At 40.3% G+C, this 17,701-nt stretch overlaps 1 protein-coding gene across 3 annotated transcripts in view; it reads right to left on the bottom strand.

Annotated features, from left to right (window-relative positions):
* Window positions 1-17,701, bottom strand: part of ZFPM2 (zinc finger protein, FOG family member 2) — a 322,170-nt gene that overhangs the window by 98,222 nt on the left and 206,247 nt on the right. For all 3 annotated transcript variants that reach the window (XM_075415695.1, XM_075415694.1, XM_075415693.1), the window contains one exon: window positions 9,116-9,227. In XM_075415695.1, the coding sequence (XP_075271810.1) occupies window positions 9,116-9,227 (112 nt within the window). The remainder of the gene's footprint in view (window positions 1-9,115; window positions 9,228-17,701) is intronic.

Consider the following 17,701-nt stretch of genomic DNA (forward strand, 5'->3'; position numbering starts at 1 on the left):
GCAGCAGACAGGCAGCTGCGGGCAGCGGGAGCAGCCTGCCGCGTTTGCGAGGGCGGCTGCGACGAGCGACTCCCACGTTTTGGGCTAGGTTGGAGTTCATGCCCTAACCCCAACTATCCCTCCTCCCCACTTCACTGCGTGCACTTCGTAACCTGCCCCAAGTAACAGGGGGGAAATTGCCATCGCACGAGGAAAAACGGATGTGGTCTGCACCACTGGCCTCGGCGCCACGATGCCCGCAGCAAAGTCCTGCTCCTTGCCTGTGGCCTCTGCCTGCCGTGGGGAGCGGTGCTGGAATGCCGTGGGAGACGGAGAGAAATGCTGACATTGATCTTTGGATCAGAGAGGGCACAGATTGATCCCCGGGATCAACAGAGAGGTCAGGATTCAGTCACATACGATCTCTGGCTACAGCTCTTAGGTAATGTCTAGAAGACAATGGAGGGAAATGGATGGATGGATGTGACTGAGGGTTACATCTTGATCCCAACTTCTGCTTAAGGAAACCTACGCACCAAAGGAGCTTTTTCAATTGCTTTCACCCCTGAATCCATTTTCCTGAGCATAAAACCAATCTCAGTGGCCTTGCTACTGCAACAGGACCTATCCATTTCTTTTAACCTATGCATCGTTTTTATACTTCTCTAATGTCAAGAAGTCTCTTTAAGCTCCTGAATTAACAATAAGAACAAAAATGAGCACGAACTGCTTTTAAAAGTAACACAGAGACTAAGCATGATCAATAAATAAATTAGGCAGGATCCAAAACATGGCCAGGAAATATGAGAAGAGAGAAGTGCTGGTTGTGCCGCTGCCTGTGTAAGCCAGCACAGCAATCACCTGCCGGAGCCTCCAGAGTCGCAAGAACATGAGTTTAGGGACCTGATCATGTATCACTGGATTGCAGGTCAATTAAGTGGCGAACAGGCACTTGAATTCCACTCGTTGTGCCATAACAACCACCTTGCTTGTAAGCAGCTAGAGCCAGAGCACATCCAACATGATTTCAATGTTGTGTTGCAGGCAGTCCAGCTCTACAGCCCACTTGGGACATCACGGCTGCACGTCACACAGGTTTTCCTGGGAGCTTGGCACCTTGAATGCTATGGAAGAGTCTCCCCTGAATTATGACCATCAGGCTTAAGCCATTCAGAGGTAAGGGGCGCAGAAATCTCACACCGCACTGTCAGTTATACACAGAACCACCTCTAATAGGGGAAGAATATGTTTCTACAATCTTTAGCTTTTGCTTTTATATGGCACATGATTAGTTTGTCTTGTATCACAAATACGCAGTGGGCGTATTTGGCAGGAATCACTATAAAACAGGCTGAAGATGAATCCAGCCCTCTTTCTTCCCATACAGATGTTTTATACTCAGCACCAATGGAGCTGCCTGAAAAGAACGACCAAAGTTTGATTTTAGGCTTCTAGGTCATTGTTTCACCTTGACAACTGTTCCTTCATTTCAAGCAGTAACATTTGCCAGGATCCCTAAGGTGTTTTCATTTTTGTCAAGAAGTGTAGGGAAAAAAAAAAAAACTGAGTATAAAAAAATGATAAATCTTAATTCACAAGCTGCAGGACTATCTCTGTGTCTCCAGCACAAAACTTCAAATCCAATCCAGGACCTGGATGTGTATTAGAAGGCTGCAGATTTAAACCTTGTCCACCATGATCAAACTGGATTTATGGAGCATCATAACTCTCCAGACACCATCCAGCAGCTTATTAATTTAATAGACTCCTGTCCATTCCATGATGTTCCTGCCCTGACAGTCTCTCAAGATAAGGCGAAAGCCTTTTGACAGGACAGAGTGCATATATATTTTCTTCTGTTTTCTTGTGGATGGGGTTGTCGACAACTTGAAATGTGTGGCTCAGCAAATTTGGGGGCTTTTTTCCTTCCCTTTTGCTTTGCAGGGAAGATGACAGAGGTAGCGCTACCATGAGCCACAGGGGTCACAAGGTTTACTGTAGTCGTCAATATTTATTTACCATAATGGATTGAAAAAAATAATTTAATTAAAAAGAAAATAAAACACATTTAGCATCTATGTCACATCTTGACAATAATGACAACATTTTTCTTAAAATGACTTTTAAATCACTGATTCTACTGCATTGTCTTAGAAAAATGAGGGGCAAATAAATTTCTTCAAAAAATAAAAAATCTTTGCGTGACTTTTGCATTTATTTTTGCCAGTGGTCTGAATGGTTGAAGCAATACTTCTTTTCACATGGTCCCAGTCTGAAGTACAGACTGGGCTTCTTTTCTATCCTGAGCGTGTTCTCATAACTGAGTGTTAGACTCAGTTTACGTATTTTTATAGCTTCACTCCAAAATATACAATACTGTGCAAATCATGTCAGTATTCTGCCTATTTCCTTGCCTCCTCAAATGAAAAAGAATTCCATTTTCAAACTCTGAAATAAACTACACAATAAGTGACAAAAAGAACACAAGAAAAAAACCCAAACCAACCTACATATGAGAACCACCTAAAAACACTTGGCTGCTATGTAAATGAAATGCATTAATAATGAACAAAAGAATTTTCACACTAAATGTGGAAATATAGCTGTACCCCTGTATTTCTTGTCATCTTCCCTTTATTATCTACATGGTTAGAATTTAGAGGGCATGTAATAATTCACTGTATGATCTTATATGCATATTATACTCATTTCATCAAGATGCATAAAATAACCTTTTTCTTGTAGACAGTTAAGACCATATACAAGGCCCTGACCTCTGAGCTCCCTAAAGCAGATAAACCCCCTTTGGATCTATTTGCACAGGTGAAAAATAAAAATAAGGAAAAAGTACAGTCCTGCTTTGTGAGTTCTTTGAAGCTGAACTGTGTCTGAATTAAGTCCACAACACCATGTCTGCCACCAAGCAAGCAATAAATATCACTAGTCATGGGGACAAAATATTTTCTCCTTCTGTGGCCAGGGAACAAAGTTGCAGAACTGATTTGCCAAGTTTCATTTGGAACAGTGTCACTAGGCACCGGCTCTTCTGAACACCCCTGCAAAGCCAGAAGTGAATGGTGCCATCCACTTGCCTACACATCATGTCTTTACGTCTGTATCCATGAGACTTTCTTCCAATGACTGCGAAGGTGTATTGCCCTCATAGAGCATTATACACACAATCAAACTCCTCGTGAGAAGTATTTTGCCGTTTTTCAGTGTTGTGGAAGAAGAAATGTGAACCACGCTTTTCCACAGACCTTTGATATTAGGATAAGAGTCGCATGCATGTTCTTAAAAACTCAGACTTTTTGTCAGTGGATACAAAGGAAGAACAGTAACCTGTAGCACCATCAAAGGCTTCAGCACATTGCTTAGCTAATGGGGGCATCCAGAGGGCCAGCAGATACTGCAGTTTTCTGACTGTCCACGTGGAACAGACTAAGTAAATTCACTCAATTTGCTTTTAATAGTATGTGGAAGTAAGCCCCTTGCAATCTAAAATATATGCCCCAAGCTAACCTTTGGCCTATTAAACAACTTGTTCTCTGACCCAAAACAAAATATATTCTAATGCAGGAGTGTTTAAACTCCTTATGATGTCTGACCTGTGTCTCATTAGGGTCTCTGATGTTATGTGTCTCTGGCGCAATGTACCATTACATTGCCTGAAGACGCAGGGAAAAAAAAACATATTTGCTAACTGAAAGCTCATTTGCTGGGGAAAACATAGTTACAAGGATCTCACAGAACAATTAAGAAAAGTAATCCTCTGTCACTAAAGAAAAATTTAAGAACCCTTCTGTTGTGACAACTGACTCTTCCTGTGCATTAAAAAATAGACTGTTTAAATTAGCAAAATTAATTAAAAATTGCTGTCAATTCTTACTAGCAATTTCATGTAACCTCTTGTATCTTTAACACATGCACCAGCTAAATAACTCATCCCAGTACCAGTGAAGTAAGTAAACAATTCTGTATTTATGACTTCTTTTACGCCAACCACCGGGCAGCACAGCCGGCAGAAGCATTGCTTCCAGCCCCGACTTCTGCGCTGCCCTCTCCTGTGTGTGCCTCTCCTCCAGTTTCGATTTAGAAATTAGCTACATGACACAGTTTCAGTGTGGGCAGCTGTCATTTTAACTAATCTCATCCTGTAAATCCACCCTAGCAGGCTTGTTCTCTATTGTGATTGGAGAACGGATTTTTTTGGGCAGCTTTCAAAAGCAGCATCTGTTGGAGCAAGCACCCATCCCTCAGCTGCACAGAGAAGCCCTCCCTCGAATTTGCCCCCCCCACACCCGAGTTTTGAGTTTTCCCAAAGAAAATGAAAATTCTCAGGTCTCACCCTTGGGCAACAGCCTCCCTAGCCACGATTCTGCTGGAGTCACTGACTGCAATTTCACTTATGGAGGGATGGAGCCTTTTTATGGCATTTGATATCATGTGTCCGTGCCACCAGGACAATTAACAGGACCATCCTGTGGAATCACTTACAGAGATGTCAGGCAGTGCTTGTGGAACCGCGCTGGGGCAAGGACGGGTTTTTTTCTCCTCGCGCATCCTCTCAGAAATAACGAAGGGCATAAACTACTCAGGGAGGCCAGGCAGGGGAGGAAATAACACCAGTAAATCACTAATGGAAATGCATACCCAAACACCGCCTCACGTGAAATGAGACGACAGCTGCTTCGAGAAGCGTGCGAGCGGCTCCACCGTCCCACCGCCCCGGCCCTCGCCCGTCCCACCGCAGCCTGGTGAGCAGCCGCTCCCGGGTCTGGGGTTTGCAGCAGAGGATGCACCCCACAGATGCCACCGGGCTGGGCAGCGGGCTCGGCGCTCCGCAACGCCGCCCAGCCGGCCCAGCCACACGTTAAACATGTTGGTTTTCCTGCACAGAGTTATCCTGTGGTGCTCTGCAATCAATTACTGTTATACCACCATCATTAATAATTTTCTTAATGAAAATGATTCTGTTGATCTCCGTTGTATTTTAATTATCAGAGTTAAGCATAATTACACTGCAGCTCTGAGCTGGCATGTAGACTCCTTTAGGGCGCAATTTTGTTTTAACACACTGATAATGTAATTTTACATTGTGTCAGTTGTTTAGTTATTATCCAGTCGTACAATTCCGCTGTATTCCTGATAACAGATAATAACCTTAGCACCTCCTATATCCTGAAGTCATTTAAAAAGCAATATTGGAATTTCACAACTAGCTAACTTAATCGCCTTATGATTTTATAATTCCCACAGCTAAATATTTGTACAGACACCCTGTTTTAACAATGCCACTAAACATACGGTATCCATACATTTCACATAAATGGCTTAAATAGTATCTAGAAAAATGTCCGTTATATGAGTACGGGTTTCAGTCTGTGCAACTGTATTTTTTACACCATTTCTATTCTATTCAGTCGTATTCATTTTTAAAATCCCTTACACTCCCAGTGGAAGATTTGCAGTTAATACCCAGCCCCTTCCTAGGTTGTGGGGGACTCCCACCTCTGCTCTTAGAGATTTCCCAGGTCTGGCCCACGACTCTGTTAGGCACGAAAGCTTCTCAAGTACACCAGGCTGCGATGAACATACAGTTCATGCATTAATACTTCCCACCAGTGTACCTTGCCTGAATTACTGAAACTCTGTAGCTGTTTTTAAGAAAGAACATATTTGTATTCTACATAAGGTACAATTCTTAATATCTGTCTCTAAAATTTCAGTTGCTGTTTCTAGGACATCTTTTGAATTACTGAATAGACTATTTTTGAAGCACGAGAGAAGTTTGACACAAATATTAAAACAAAAAAAACTATGTCTTTTAGATGTAATGATGGTTATAAAAGTTTCCTTTCAAAAAAACAGAATGGGATAATGGCACATGCCAAGAGTAGCCAGCTTGTATCAGAGCTTGTAAAAAGGGATACTAATGAACTGTTTTTCCCTTTTCTGATTTGTCCTAGTATTGGGGAAATGTAGTTACAAAAAATACAAATAGAAAAAGTGAACCTAGGTTAAACAGAATTAATTTCAAATACTGAATAGTTATTTCATAGCTATTCACTCTGAATGTCCTCTGATGTATGACTTTAAATGACCAGTTTCTTAATCTAAGAATTTATATAGATGAATTCTGATTCCAGGGTAATAACAGCAATATAATCCTATATATGTACATCATATGCACACATGTACGTACGTGCACACACATTTTTTTGTGTTTGCTTGCCTAGGGAAAATATTTTATAGAGAATTTGGAAGGCAAACAGGGAGTTATCTGGCCAGCTCAGATTCACTGTCAACAGGAACTACACGCCAGACTCCTCTCCCTGTGATTATTCTGCGTGCAATACGTGGGTGACTGCAGTGCCCATGGCTTCTAGTGAACTGAGATCAGGCTGACATTCCCATGCTCTCCTGAAAGACCCGGGGAAAATTCTGCTCTCAAAGGTATCACTGTAATAAGCTAAAAAGAAATATGGCATACACTTCTGAGTCAACAACTGACCAGTACCATGTACTGCCAGCCAGTTCTCAAACTTATTTTACTCTTAGAAATGTGCCAACTTACTTCACTCATCTCATCTTGGGTAGAGTAAGGAAAAAGCTCACAGGTGACATAATCTGCTACGTGTACAATTCCACACATTTGTTCAGCTAATTGCTTTCAGAAATAACAATGTATTGCTAAGCAAACTAACAAAATTATACACAGGCAACTACAACATAACATCGAATTACAACTACATGCCAGCTGACACCATTTCATTAGAAGTAATGGCACTATAGGAGACAGAAAGCTAACACAAATCAAGGCAGTGTAATCTGGAACGATGAGATACAAATTGAAGGAAGAAACATTATTCTATTTATTTATTTTACCATCTTCTATTTGACATTGTTTTGTGATCCAAGCCAATTAAAAAATCCCAGCAGGGCTCAAGGGAAGTGCAGGTGCTTATTGAACGACAGAGCAGTCAAAGCACAAAGAGATGAACAGAGAAGGTAAAGCATATCTACAACTTATTTCCTGCATTAATTTCATGAAGTAGTAGGTTTTTAACATGTATTTATTAATTAGGGCTCAAATTTATCCTCAACTTTAGTTCCAATGCTCATCTGCAGCAGAGACAACAGAATTCACCTTGAGCACTGTATGACTGTCTCACAATACCTTGTTAACCAAGTACTAAAATTACCAGCATCATGACTGAAACAAAATCCAGCACACTAGAATGAGGAGAGTAATGTTTTGGGGTAGGGGTAGTCAGATTGCACCAAACTGAAAAAAGGTTTTAGTATTTGAAAAAAAAAATTGTATTTCAAGAGATTCGATCAGACAGATAGCAGTGAAATTGTCTAATGAATTAGTTAGTGTTTGTAAAGTACTTTGAAGATGAAAAGTCTTACTGGTATATTTGTGCGAAGTATTTTTATAATTACAGGAAGAATGTAATACTTGATAAGATATTGTCCTATGGGAATTTGCAGAAGCTATATTTTGGAGTGAAAGTAATTTCCTATTACATTAAAAAGTTGTTGCAGAAAAGTTTGCCTGTGAGTATTCAATACTACAAATCGTAAATTGCAGCTCTGGATTCACGAGAAACGCCTCACGATATTACTCAGAGCACTTTGCTGCTTCTTCCACTTGGGCAGCAATCAGCAAGCTGCTGAGGAAGGGCAGCTCAACCCTTCTTAGATCTGAGCCCAGTTCTTTAGTACTGCAGGTGTTTCAGGTTGCAGAATGAATGTGTTGGCATTCTGTAATTATAACAGAAAGAATTTATAAGACCCTGGTGTGCAACTCATTTTTAACATGCAAATTCCCTGTTTTTTATAGCGTTTCAACTTTCAAAGGCTTGTGGCAGTTTAAAAGCAATCCTCTTATAAGTGTATAAATTGCAATGATTATAGGAACAAGTTGTAATTGTTTCTAGTAAGTTTTTAGGAGTCTTTGATGTTATGATTAGTGTTTTGTATGTTAATATATTGATATGGGTGCTTATTTGCCTGGATGCTTGTATGCTGAAATGGTCACTAGGTTGCGTCAGCAAACAAATCTTTGATCTCAGTAGGTCTGTTTGGTTAGAAATAAAACCTAAAAGAAATTAAACAAGAACAGTGCATGTTCAGAAGTATTCACAAAGTGCTGAGATTGGTGATTGAAATACAAGGAAGGAAAGTCATAGTTTTGCAACCTGATCTTCAGGGGGAATGCCAAAAACAGCTACACTAAATAAGTTATTCTTATTCCATGTATTCAAGTGGTGAGTTTTTTGGTGTGTGTTTTTTTTTTTTTTTAACATTCTGCAATGATACCATAATCACATCTACAAAGCTTTCACAGTACCTGACTAAACAATGGGGTGCATAGTCCATGTCACTACAGACTGAACCCAAAGCTCCTTGGGTTGGCTCAAGACACAAGACAAAGGCCTTTGCATCATGAACCACAGTAGCTGTCAAATGTGGTAGGTTAGACCAATCATGTTTGGAGGCTCCCGTAAGAGCTTGCACTGACTTGAGCAAATCTGGTAATTCACGGAAGACAGAAATGATACGCATTGCCACTAGCCAAAGCATTCCAGTGAAGCATCATCACGTCATGCCACTACACAGAGACTGGAACGTCAGAGGTGACAACGCTGAAATCCAGTTCCAGTTATCTTCTGTTACCATGCTGACATGAAGTCTTATCATAGTTCATTCAAGTTCGCATTCATCTTGTAAAGAAGCTAGTAGTCTACAACGTAATGTAACATGGAGAAGTGCTATCCAGTATGACCAATAAAATGTCAGAAAGAATTCACCTATTCAAAGCGCATAAATTTTACCAATGTTTCCCAAGAGGCACTAACTCTCAGAGAGAAATGGATGGTATGTCTTATGTCAGATGATGTCTTTCTGGGTTTATAAAGCATTTAGTACACTACAGACACCATGTAGGGTTTTTATATAAAAAGAAAAAAAAAAAAGGCAAAACCAGAATATGGTAGGAAAATGGGAATGAAAACTGTTCAACTTTAAGGGGAGACAAACTACCTCATTTTCCTATCATGCAACAGGTGTATTTTTATCTCAGTACCTTACACACGAAAGTAGAGGAAAAAAATCAGCTTGTGTTTACCTTTGCTGTACACAATGCAGTTGTTTTTGTTGTCTTCTACTCCTTGCCAAGTCACATCCAGCAACCACTTGGGGCCAGCAGTCAGTACCATAGGGACTGAAGCCTTTGTCTTCTGTAGGAAGGATGATAACAAACAGATGCCGTTTGCTTGCCTTGATTAAGAACTTGAATAATAATAGTAATAATCATTTTATTTGCAAACAACAAAATCTCCAAACCCATAAGCCAAGGTCTTATTCCCCTGTCTCAGGATTTTTTTTAGAAGACACAAGCAGTAAGCTTTAGCTCTTTCATTGATTGAATGGTGAAACTATTATCAAGGATTTTTCCGAATGATATTGGATCAGATCTCCAAGATTAAGCAGATCTCTGGTGGCTGAGAACTATAAAGGGAATGCAGATGACTTTCACAGCAAAGAGCCAAGTGTTTAGAAGTGAACTTTAGACACATTGTACTTCATTATCAACGGGATCTTGCTATTTCCTGAAACAGACAGGAAAGAATTTAAAGAATTAGTATCCATTTCAAAGATCTGTCCTGGGTAACATTCGTATTATCATAGGAAATTGTTGTGAATGGATAATGGAATTTTTCCTCTCTTGCTAAGTGTTGATGTGTGATTTTACTATGTCTGAAATAATAATAATGCTAATGATTCACTGCACTTTGTCTCCTAAAAGACTAAAAGAAGTTGTATCAATAAATTCGAAGGCACAAAAGTAAAGCATGACACCCACTGCACCTGAAAGGTGTGCAGGCAAGGAGATGCACCTTTAACCAAACCATCTACTGTGTATGTTTCAGGTTTGATATTCAGAGAGCTTGATATCTGTGGAGACAGACAGAGGCAGAGGCTTCATATTTGTTAAGTTAACTCCTTTTACTAATCAAATGGCAAAAAACCCTGTGGGTAATCCTGAGTTTGTCAATATGTGGCACTGAGATGCTGCTTCGACTTCTATCATTCACAGTTCGTTTTCTCTCTATCAAGCACAAAGCCACAACAGAGAGTACAAAGTACAAGTCGCCACATAACTTTTATTCTTTTTTCCCCTGGGGCATAACTCTGTCTAAGACATTCCAATTTTTTCTAAGAGGATTTGATTAATTATTTTTATATTGCCCCAATAATTCTCCACTTGGCTCCAAATATGTTCTATTGTGATATTCTGTATGATTAAGAGAGTTAAAAAATTTTAAGATATGGAAAAGCATATATTTACATGGGCATTCAGATGCATTGGCCACATTTATTGCTCTAGAAATGTAGTGAAGTACAGCAAGCGTTGCCATGGCACATATTTCATTTGCAAAATATACATGTAAATGTTTATTGAAAATAAGATATTATTTAAAATATTTTAGTTATTTAAGATTAATGATCTTATGTAAGAGATATTTAATATAGTTTATGAGATCTCAATATCTTAATAAAGATAGAATAAGACGTATTGAATATCACAGTTCTCCACATTTTCAGTTGTTTGATCTGTTTATTCTCCAATACTGTTTTATCAAATATTGTATCTCTCATTCAATTTGCATTTTATATTTTGCGTTTTTCACACAAATGTTTATGCATAAGTCACACTTCTATATGCACTCCATGACACTATTCATCTTCCAGAAGTGCTGGAAAAAAAAGATATAAATGAAAATAGTAAAAAGGAATGTAACAGCTTGTGACAAAATACCTACCTAGTGTAAAAATACGGCAACCAGAGACATGCAGTGTCTCAATCCCTAATGTTTTTTCTACAGGAAGCTGCAGAAAGTGTGTTTGCTTATATGAAGTATTACGTGAGAGAACCCAACTGCATGTGTTTGAAATCTGAATTTAAATTCGAATTTCTATTTGGCCAGTAAACAAGACAATTTTTTTAAAAAAGTTCTTTAAGTTCATATATAAATTATCAAGAAGCCTGATATTACCAATTATAAAATCAGTGCAAAGTATTTACACATGGACTGCACAGAAAATGATGATATAAATGAGACATGAACTGGAAAAGATCTGCAAGAGATGAGATGACAGGTAATCAAAGTACCATCTCTAACTTCTGGTATAGAAAAGTCTGGACTTTAGCGTCATTTATACCAAAACAGCGCTAAGGTTGCTGTGGAACCAAGGAAGAGTGTCTATTCCTTCTCATGGCTGAGAATCATACCCATATTAAACACAAGCTTTAGCATGAATGTTAGCAACCATGACTGCATAGCAATAATGAAGAGAAGGACCAGGACATGTTCCTACCCCACGCTGCATTTCTCCAACCGCCACTTCAGTCAAGCCTTTAATGGTTTTTTTTGTGCTTGTATGTGCTCTCAGTCTCTGGTAACCCCACGTGCAATGAAAAGACAGTGTAATATTATCCTACTAGTGGACTTTTCCAACTACACCATGATTCAGACATTCAAACAAGTCTTTTTTTCTAAGTTAGAGGCCAAGTTAAAAAAACAAAACAAAATTCTGTCTTTTAAGTGCAGAATTTAATTTTCACAAGATCTAATTCCTATTTCTGGTTTTCTTCTTCTTCCCAGAGATCTGACATTTCATCGTGTCTCTCCCATCTGTAAGGGCATTATTTGCATTAAGGTGGTATCAAAAAGCTTCAAATAATAGCAGGATTCTCTTGTTCTGGGCAACAGTTTATCTACGTAGATAGGACAAATAGTATGTCTCGCGAAAGGATTATGCTTAACCACATACTGCTGAGGAAGAAATGAGATGCAGAGATACCGTTTGACTTTCTCATAGAGATTAATTTCTCCTACAGTAGTAGGCTTAGTCCCAGGCCACCACTTCTGCTTCTGCTGGACAATGAGAGGAGCCCAGGCTAGAGCCTCACCTCTTCTGAGGCTAAACCGGAGCAACAGCAGGTAGACTGAGCACCAGCAGTCAGGATGAGAGTTCGTTTTGGCGTCTCCCATTTTACAGGGCTTTTATTGAACTTCTAGAACTACATGGAGATCACTAAATGAGCTTCCAGTTTGACTTGACAGTAAGACTTGTAATCAGTTCAGCAGCTGTGAGTGGTCTCCAGGCACCAGAGATAGGCTGGAGGAGGAACAGGGTGTTTCAACTTGCAGCTCTGCTAGCCTAGAAGAGCTGGTGGACACCTCAAAAGAATTTCCCACTCTCCCATAGCTCTGCTCCCAGGCTGCACAGATATGTAAATAAACTTCTTTCAATATGAAAGCAAAACTTCACAAGGCCCTGGCTGCCTGTAAAGCTTGGCAGCTCCACTAAGGGAGGAGGGGAATGGCTTCTTTTTGAAGTACCTCACAGGCATATTGTGTGAGCTGTAAGACGAGTCAGGACCACTGCAGCAGTCCTTGGGGTCCGGTGTCCCGTGAGGTTCACACGTTCAAAGGAGGTGTTCACCACTGACAAAGGCTTGCTCTTGTTGTGTCTTATTACATAGCAAGAATTGAAGCAGGTCTGCTGATCCGGGAAAGGCCATTTCCCTAAAATGGTTAAAATGAAAAGACCCCAGTCCCAGATAACAAGAAGCTATGGTTAAATCAGTCATGCCTTTATCACCTCAAGATTAGACTTCTGCAATGCATTACACCTGAGGCTACATTTTAAACCCATTTGAAAGCTGAAGCTGGTGCAGAATGTGGCAACCCGCTTGTAAAGCAGGATACCGTGCTTTGAGCGCCTTACACCAGTGCTTTTTAATCCGCACTAAGTGTCTGTGGGATTTAACGCGCTGGTTACAACCTGTGAAGCCTGGGACATGTCTATATCTGAGATACCTAATTGAGACCTGCCAGGTCCTCTGCCCCAACTGTACAAGCACAAGAGAGATCCACTAAGGAACGTGAAAAAGGGCTTTCTTGGCTTGACACAGAAGAAGCTTTTGGCAGGGCAAAATGTTCTTCATGGCAACTCTTTACCTTTGGGACACCATCCCACTTGAAGTAAAGTATGTTCATGCTCTGACTCCCAGAGTGCACTATCAAAATTACTCTGTAATTCACAAGCTGTATTTGTCATATCGTAACATTTAGTTGATCAACCCCAGAACGGTGGTGGTGGTGCGAGGTGTTAGCTACTTTATGCTGTGGTGGTAAGGTTTCTTTTTACAGTGCTATTAGGAATATCTCAAGTTTAAGAAAGGCATCTTTTTACAAGAAATCTTCCTTGACACAGAAGCAACAACAATATGACAGCTGCTTAAAAGAAGACTCCAAAAATGAAACAAAATTTTATTTCTCCCTCCAAAAGAACTGCCACAAACTACTCATAAGCTTACAAAACATCCTGCTTACTGCCTAAGTATAATCACAGAGGTTTACTAACACAAATGTCCATAAGATGGGAGCATGCAAGAGGAACCTCACATTTTTGGAAGCCAGAGCACACTGAAGAACCACAGTATTGTTCACTGCTCTATACTAGGTAAGTATGTATTATACACCATAGTCATTTTTACCTGAAAATCAGATTTCTGCTAATGTCATCATGCCATAGCTAGAAAAATTTGACAAGGACAAACAGGGTCAAAACTGTGATCTCTTGGGGAACAATTAGAATCAGCTAATGAGGATGAAAGAGGTCAGGCAGGCATCCACTTTTCACTGACCTTTGAAGCAACTGGACATACAAGAGAGGTAACCCTCAATAAAAGTTTATATTCAGTCAAGAGGTTAATGGAGACAAAAATAGTCATCACAGCGGGCCAAAAATAGTTTTGCACTCTGGCTAAAAGGAATCAGTGCTGACAAGTAATGTTAGATGGGCTCTTCCCTGCAAAGATTTCTAACATATGATGTGTGTGGCCTGGCAGAAACTAGAGGAAACCCCCACGCTGAAGGGAAATACGGTATGAGCAAGTTGCTTGAAATCTATTTTATTTTTTGTAAAAAGGTGCCTTTCTTAAACTTGAGATATTCCTAATAGCACTGTAAAATTCTGATGTGAAATGCCTGATCGTTGCTAGCTGTTTCGTAAGAAGATGTGCCAGAGCAAGAAATGGGTGCTGAGCCGATGTTCAGTAAGTAGCTGTGACGTGACCTTCCTGTCCCAGGCATGGTGTTCCAAAAAGTGTTCAACGTTATTTAAGGAGATGTACCGTTCATTGAAAAATCACGACATTTCTACCTTTACCTTTTTTCCCTTCAATCAGTACAGGGCTCTGTAACATCAAAACTACTTCCTGAAAGTAGTCTCACCAAAACGACGCAAAATTGCTGGAGACTTAAAATACTCCAAGGCTTTGCTTCTAATCGTATTTTGGTTCCCACAAACAGATTTTCTTTCTAAATCTTCCAAATAGTCTGAGTTCCCATAAAAGATGCAGAAGATAACCAAAATGTGTTTGTGCCCTCAGAAAAAGTTCTCATGCCCCTACTGTGCAGTCTTACTTTATGTAGCCAATTAAAAACAAGACTGCACTGGGAGAAGAAATGTAAATGTACCTCAGGTGCCTTCAGAGAAGAGTCCGTGATAGTAAAACACCAGTTAGTACACTGATGGAGGCTTCTACTTTGAAATTCAATTTAAATTCAATTTGATTGTCATAGGGTTGATGTACCTTCTGACACACTGAAACAGCAGAACGTCCCCTCTCGAGAGGTTAAGTTCACCTTTGGAAGCCACCATACTCAATACAGCAAAACTTTATAAGCTCATCAAATCAGTTCAGTTGGGAAGGTCTCCTGAAGGGTCATTCTGGACCAAGCAACAGCAGAGATTTGTTCAGGTCTCAAACTATCCATAATTAATTAGTATTTGTTCTAAGAGGTTTTTGAATAAGGAACGTGGTAACTATCATCTCACACTTACATTGACTGTCTTAATGCATTTCTGCACCACATAACTGATTACAAATTCATCAAACCCTAAGACAAGCCTATCCAAACAGCCCAGAGGACAGACACAGACCCGCATTTTGTTGTCTGTTTGTGTGCAATCAGCTGGACTGTCTTTCAATTTCTGTAGCTTCCTTGAAAACTCTTATCTTTTTCCAAGAAGGATTCAGTCTTGGAAGAATATTTATCTCAAGGGCTTCTCTGGAAACCCTGCCAGTCGAGGACCGTGGCAGCACTTCACAGTGCCATGGCTTTCTTTGCTAGACATGCGGAGGTGACTCCTCTCCACTCACAGGAGACTGGAGATGTCAGGAGGTTTTTGGTGCTGTGGTTGCATGCTGATGACAAACATCACCAAATACAGCAAAGACACGGCAGTCTTCAGCCTCTAAACACCCACTCTGGAACTGCACAATTGCACTAGGATTTCGGTTTTCACAGCCCTTGCTATGTCTGCCAGTAAGATCTTGAAGCTTGAACTAAATGCAAGAGAAATCTTGCAATCCTTCCTTGAAAAAAAAGTTTTTTGAAAACCTGATACAAATGTAATAGAATCACAAAATCATAGAAAGTTTTCGGTCGGAGGGGACCCCTAGAGGTCATCTAGTCCAACCCCCCTGCAGCGAGCAGGCACACCGCTAACTAGATCAGGTTGCTCAGAGCCCTGTCCAACCTGGTCTTGAATGTTTCCAGGGATGGGGCCTCCACTACCTCTCTGGGCAACCCGTTCCAGTGTTTCACCACCCTCATTGTAAAGAATTTCCTCCTTATATCCAGCCTAAACCTACCCTGTTTTAGTTTAAAACCATTACCTGTCGTCCTGTCACTGTTGTCTCTGCTAAAAAGATTGTCCCCATCTTTCCTATAGGCTCCCTTTAAGTACTGAAAGGCTGCAATCAGGTCTCCCCGCAGCCTTCTCTTCTCCACGCTGAACAAGCCCAACTCTCTCAGCCTGTCCTCATAGGAGAGGTGCTTAATGATAGTTAATTTCATGTAAATCTGCAGACAGCCTGGGGTAACAGTTTTAGTTACTATTTTGCAACTTTATGGGATCCAGTGTTTTAGAGGAGTGTTCAAGTATCATCCATCAGATGCCTGTCTTATGGCTAGATGAAGAGAGTACAAGAACCTGTTTGTCTGCAGAGATGTAACTGGTGGAAAGATCACAGACAAATCGTTGCTGGTGACGGGCCATGAAACTAGTGATGGAGTAAAGAAGTAGGGGTCAGTGTTACTTCTCAGTATCTTGGACAAGGCGGGAGGGAAAAAGTCCTCGTGTCTCTTCCACCCAGGGCTCTGGATTCTCGTTATGTAGCGCCAGTGGTTAACACGGCAGTGCTGCACCTGTGGACTGACTGGTTGTGAAACAACTTGCATCATTCCTAGTCTACAAATTTGGCTATTTATTTTGGTATTCGACTCATCTGAAGAGGAAGTCTCTTCAGGGGTGGGTTAGGTTTTTTTGATGGTAGCGGAAGAAAAAGAATTGGTAACATTTGAAGAGGCTGTGGTCAAACCAAAGCCTTTAAATGTTTCAAACACAAAAAAGGAAACAAACAAAAAAAAAAAAGTACACACAGATGGAATCCCAAAAGACAGCTGGGATTCCCTGAAACTGAGAAACCCTGCTGTTTACCCCAAGAGATCATCACTTGTCAAGTGACAAAACTCAACATACATTTCACCATATATCCACAAACCTAAAGCAGACCTAAGAAAATAGTAAAAAAAAAATACACTCTAGGTTTGTTAATATTTTCCAACACTTGTCACGACTTCAATATGATTCCAAATTTTTTATTAATATCAAATATGCCTGCTGATGAATGTCCCTAATGCAAATTAAATGTTCAGATCATTTCATGTTACTTAACTAGAATGCATTTTTTTTCAAATCTACAAAAGAAACATAAATCAACTCTCACTGTAACTTAGCTACAACATAATGGCTGTCAAAAGCAACTTTAGGTTATTCTATTTAATCCAATACACCTTTGGAACCCATCTTCAAACTATTCCCCAGAACTAGAAAGGTTAAAATACTTAATCCAGATTCTGGAGCACCTGGTCCTAGCTAAAGGTCTTGGCGATTCCTTCTGGCTACTTGCCATGTGGTCCTGGAGGAGGTGACAACCAACTGACAGCAACAGGAACAGATATGATGGAAACTGGACCTCTGACACTCCATGAGCTTTCCCTGCCCACACCACCCCATGTCGATAGGTTTTCTACTTCTGTCCTTCCCTCCTATAAAGACTTTTCACCTGGCTTCACTCTGCAGCTGGTCCTCCCCTGCCCTGTCCTCCTACCTTGCTCCTTCTTCCATTTTATATATATCTGACTAACTATGACCAGGTAACTTCTCCCTTTCCCAGACAGCATGGGATGGACAGCAGCGTATTATCCTCTGACGCTCCTGACTCAAATTTCTTATTATATTTCTCCTATTACTCTCTGTCCTGTTCATTTCATTCTTTGGGAAAGCAATGTATATACATATATATATATATATATATATATATATGTATGTATACACACGTGCACACACACACACACGGATTGTGTGTTTACACAATGACCAGCACGAGGAAACCGTATTCTTTGTCAGTGCTGTGATTAGCATAAATATGATTAGCATATTCTGAAACTTGACAACACTAAGTGAATCCTCTCTGTTGCGGCAAGTTGGTACCTGCGGGTAGCACGCTCACCATCACTGTGTCTTGGTGCTCAGGTATCTGCCGTGGGGGTTGAACCTTGCTGCT

Source organism: Opisthocomus hoazin, chromosome 3 (genome assembly GCF_030867145.1).
Source record: "Opisthocomus hoazin isolate bOpiHoa1 chromosome 3, bOpiHoa1.hap1, whole genome shotgun sequence".
In the NCBI taxonomy this organism is placed as follows: Eukaryota; Metazoa; Chordata; class Aves; order Opisthocomiformes; family Opisthocomidae; genus Opisthocomus; species Opisthocomus hoazin.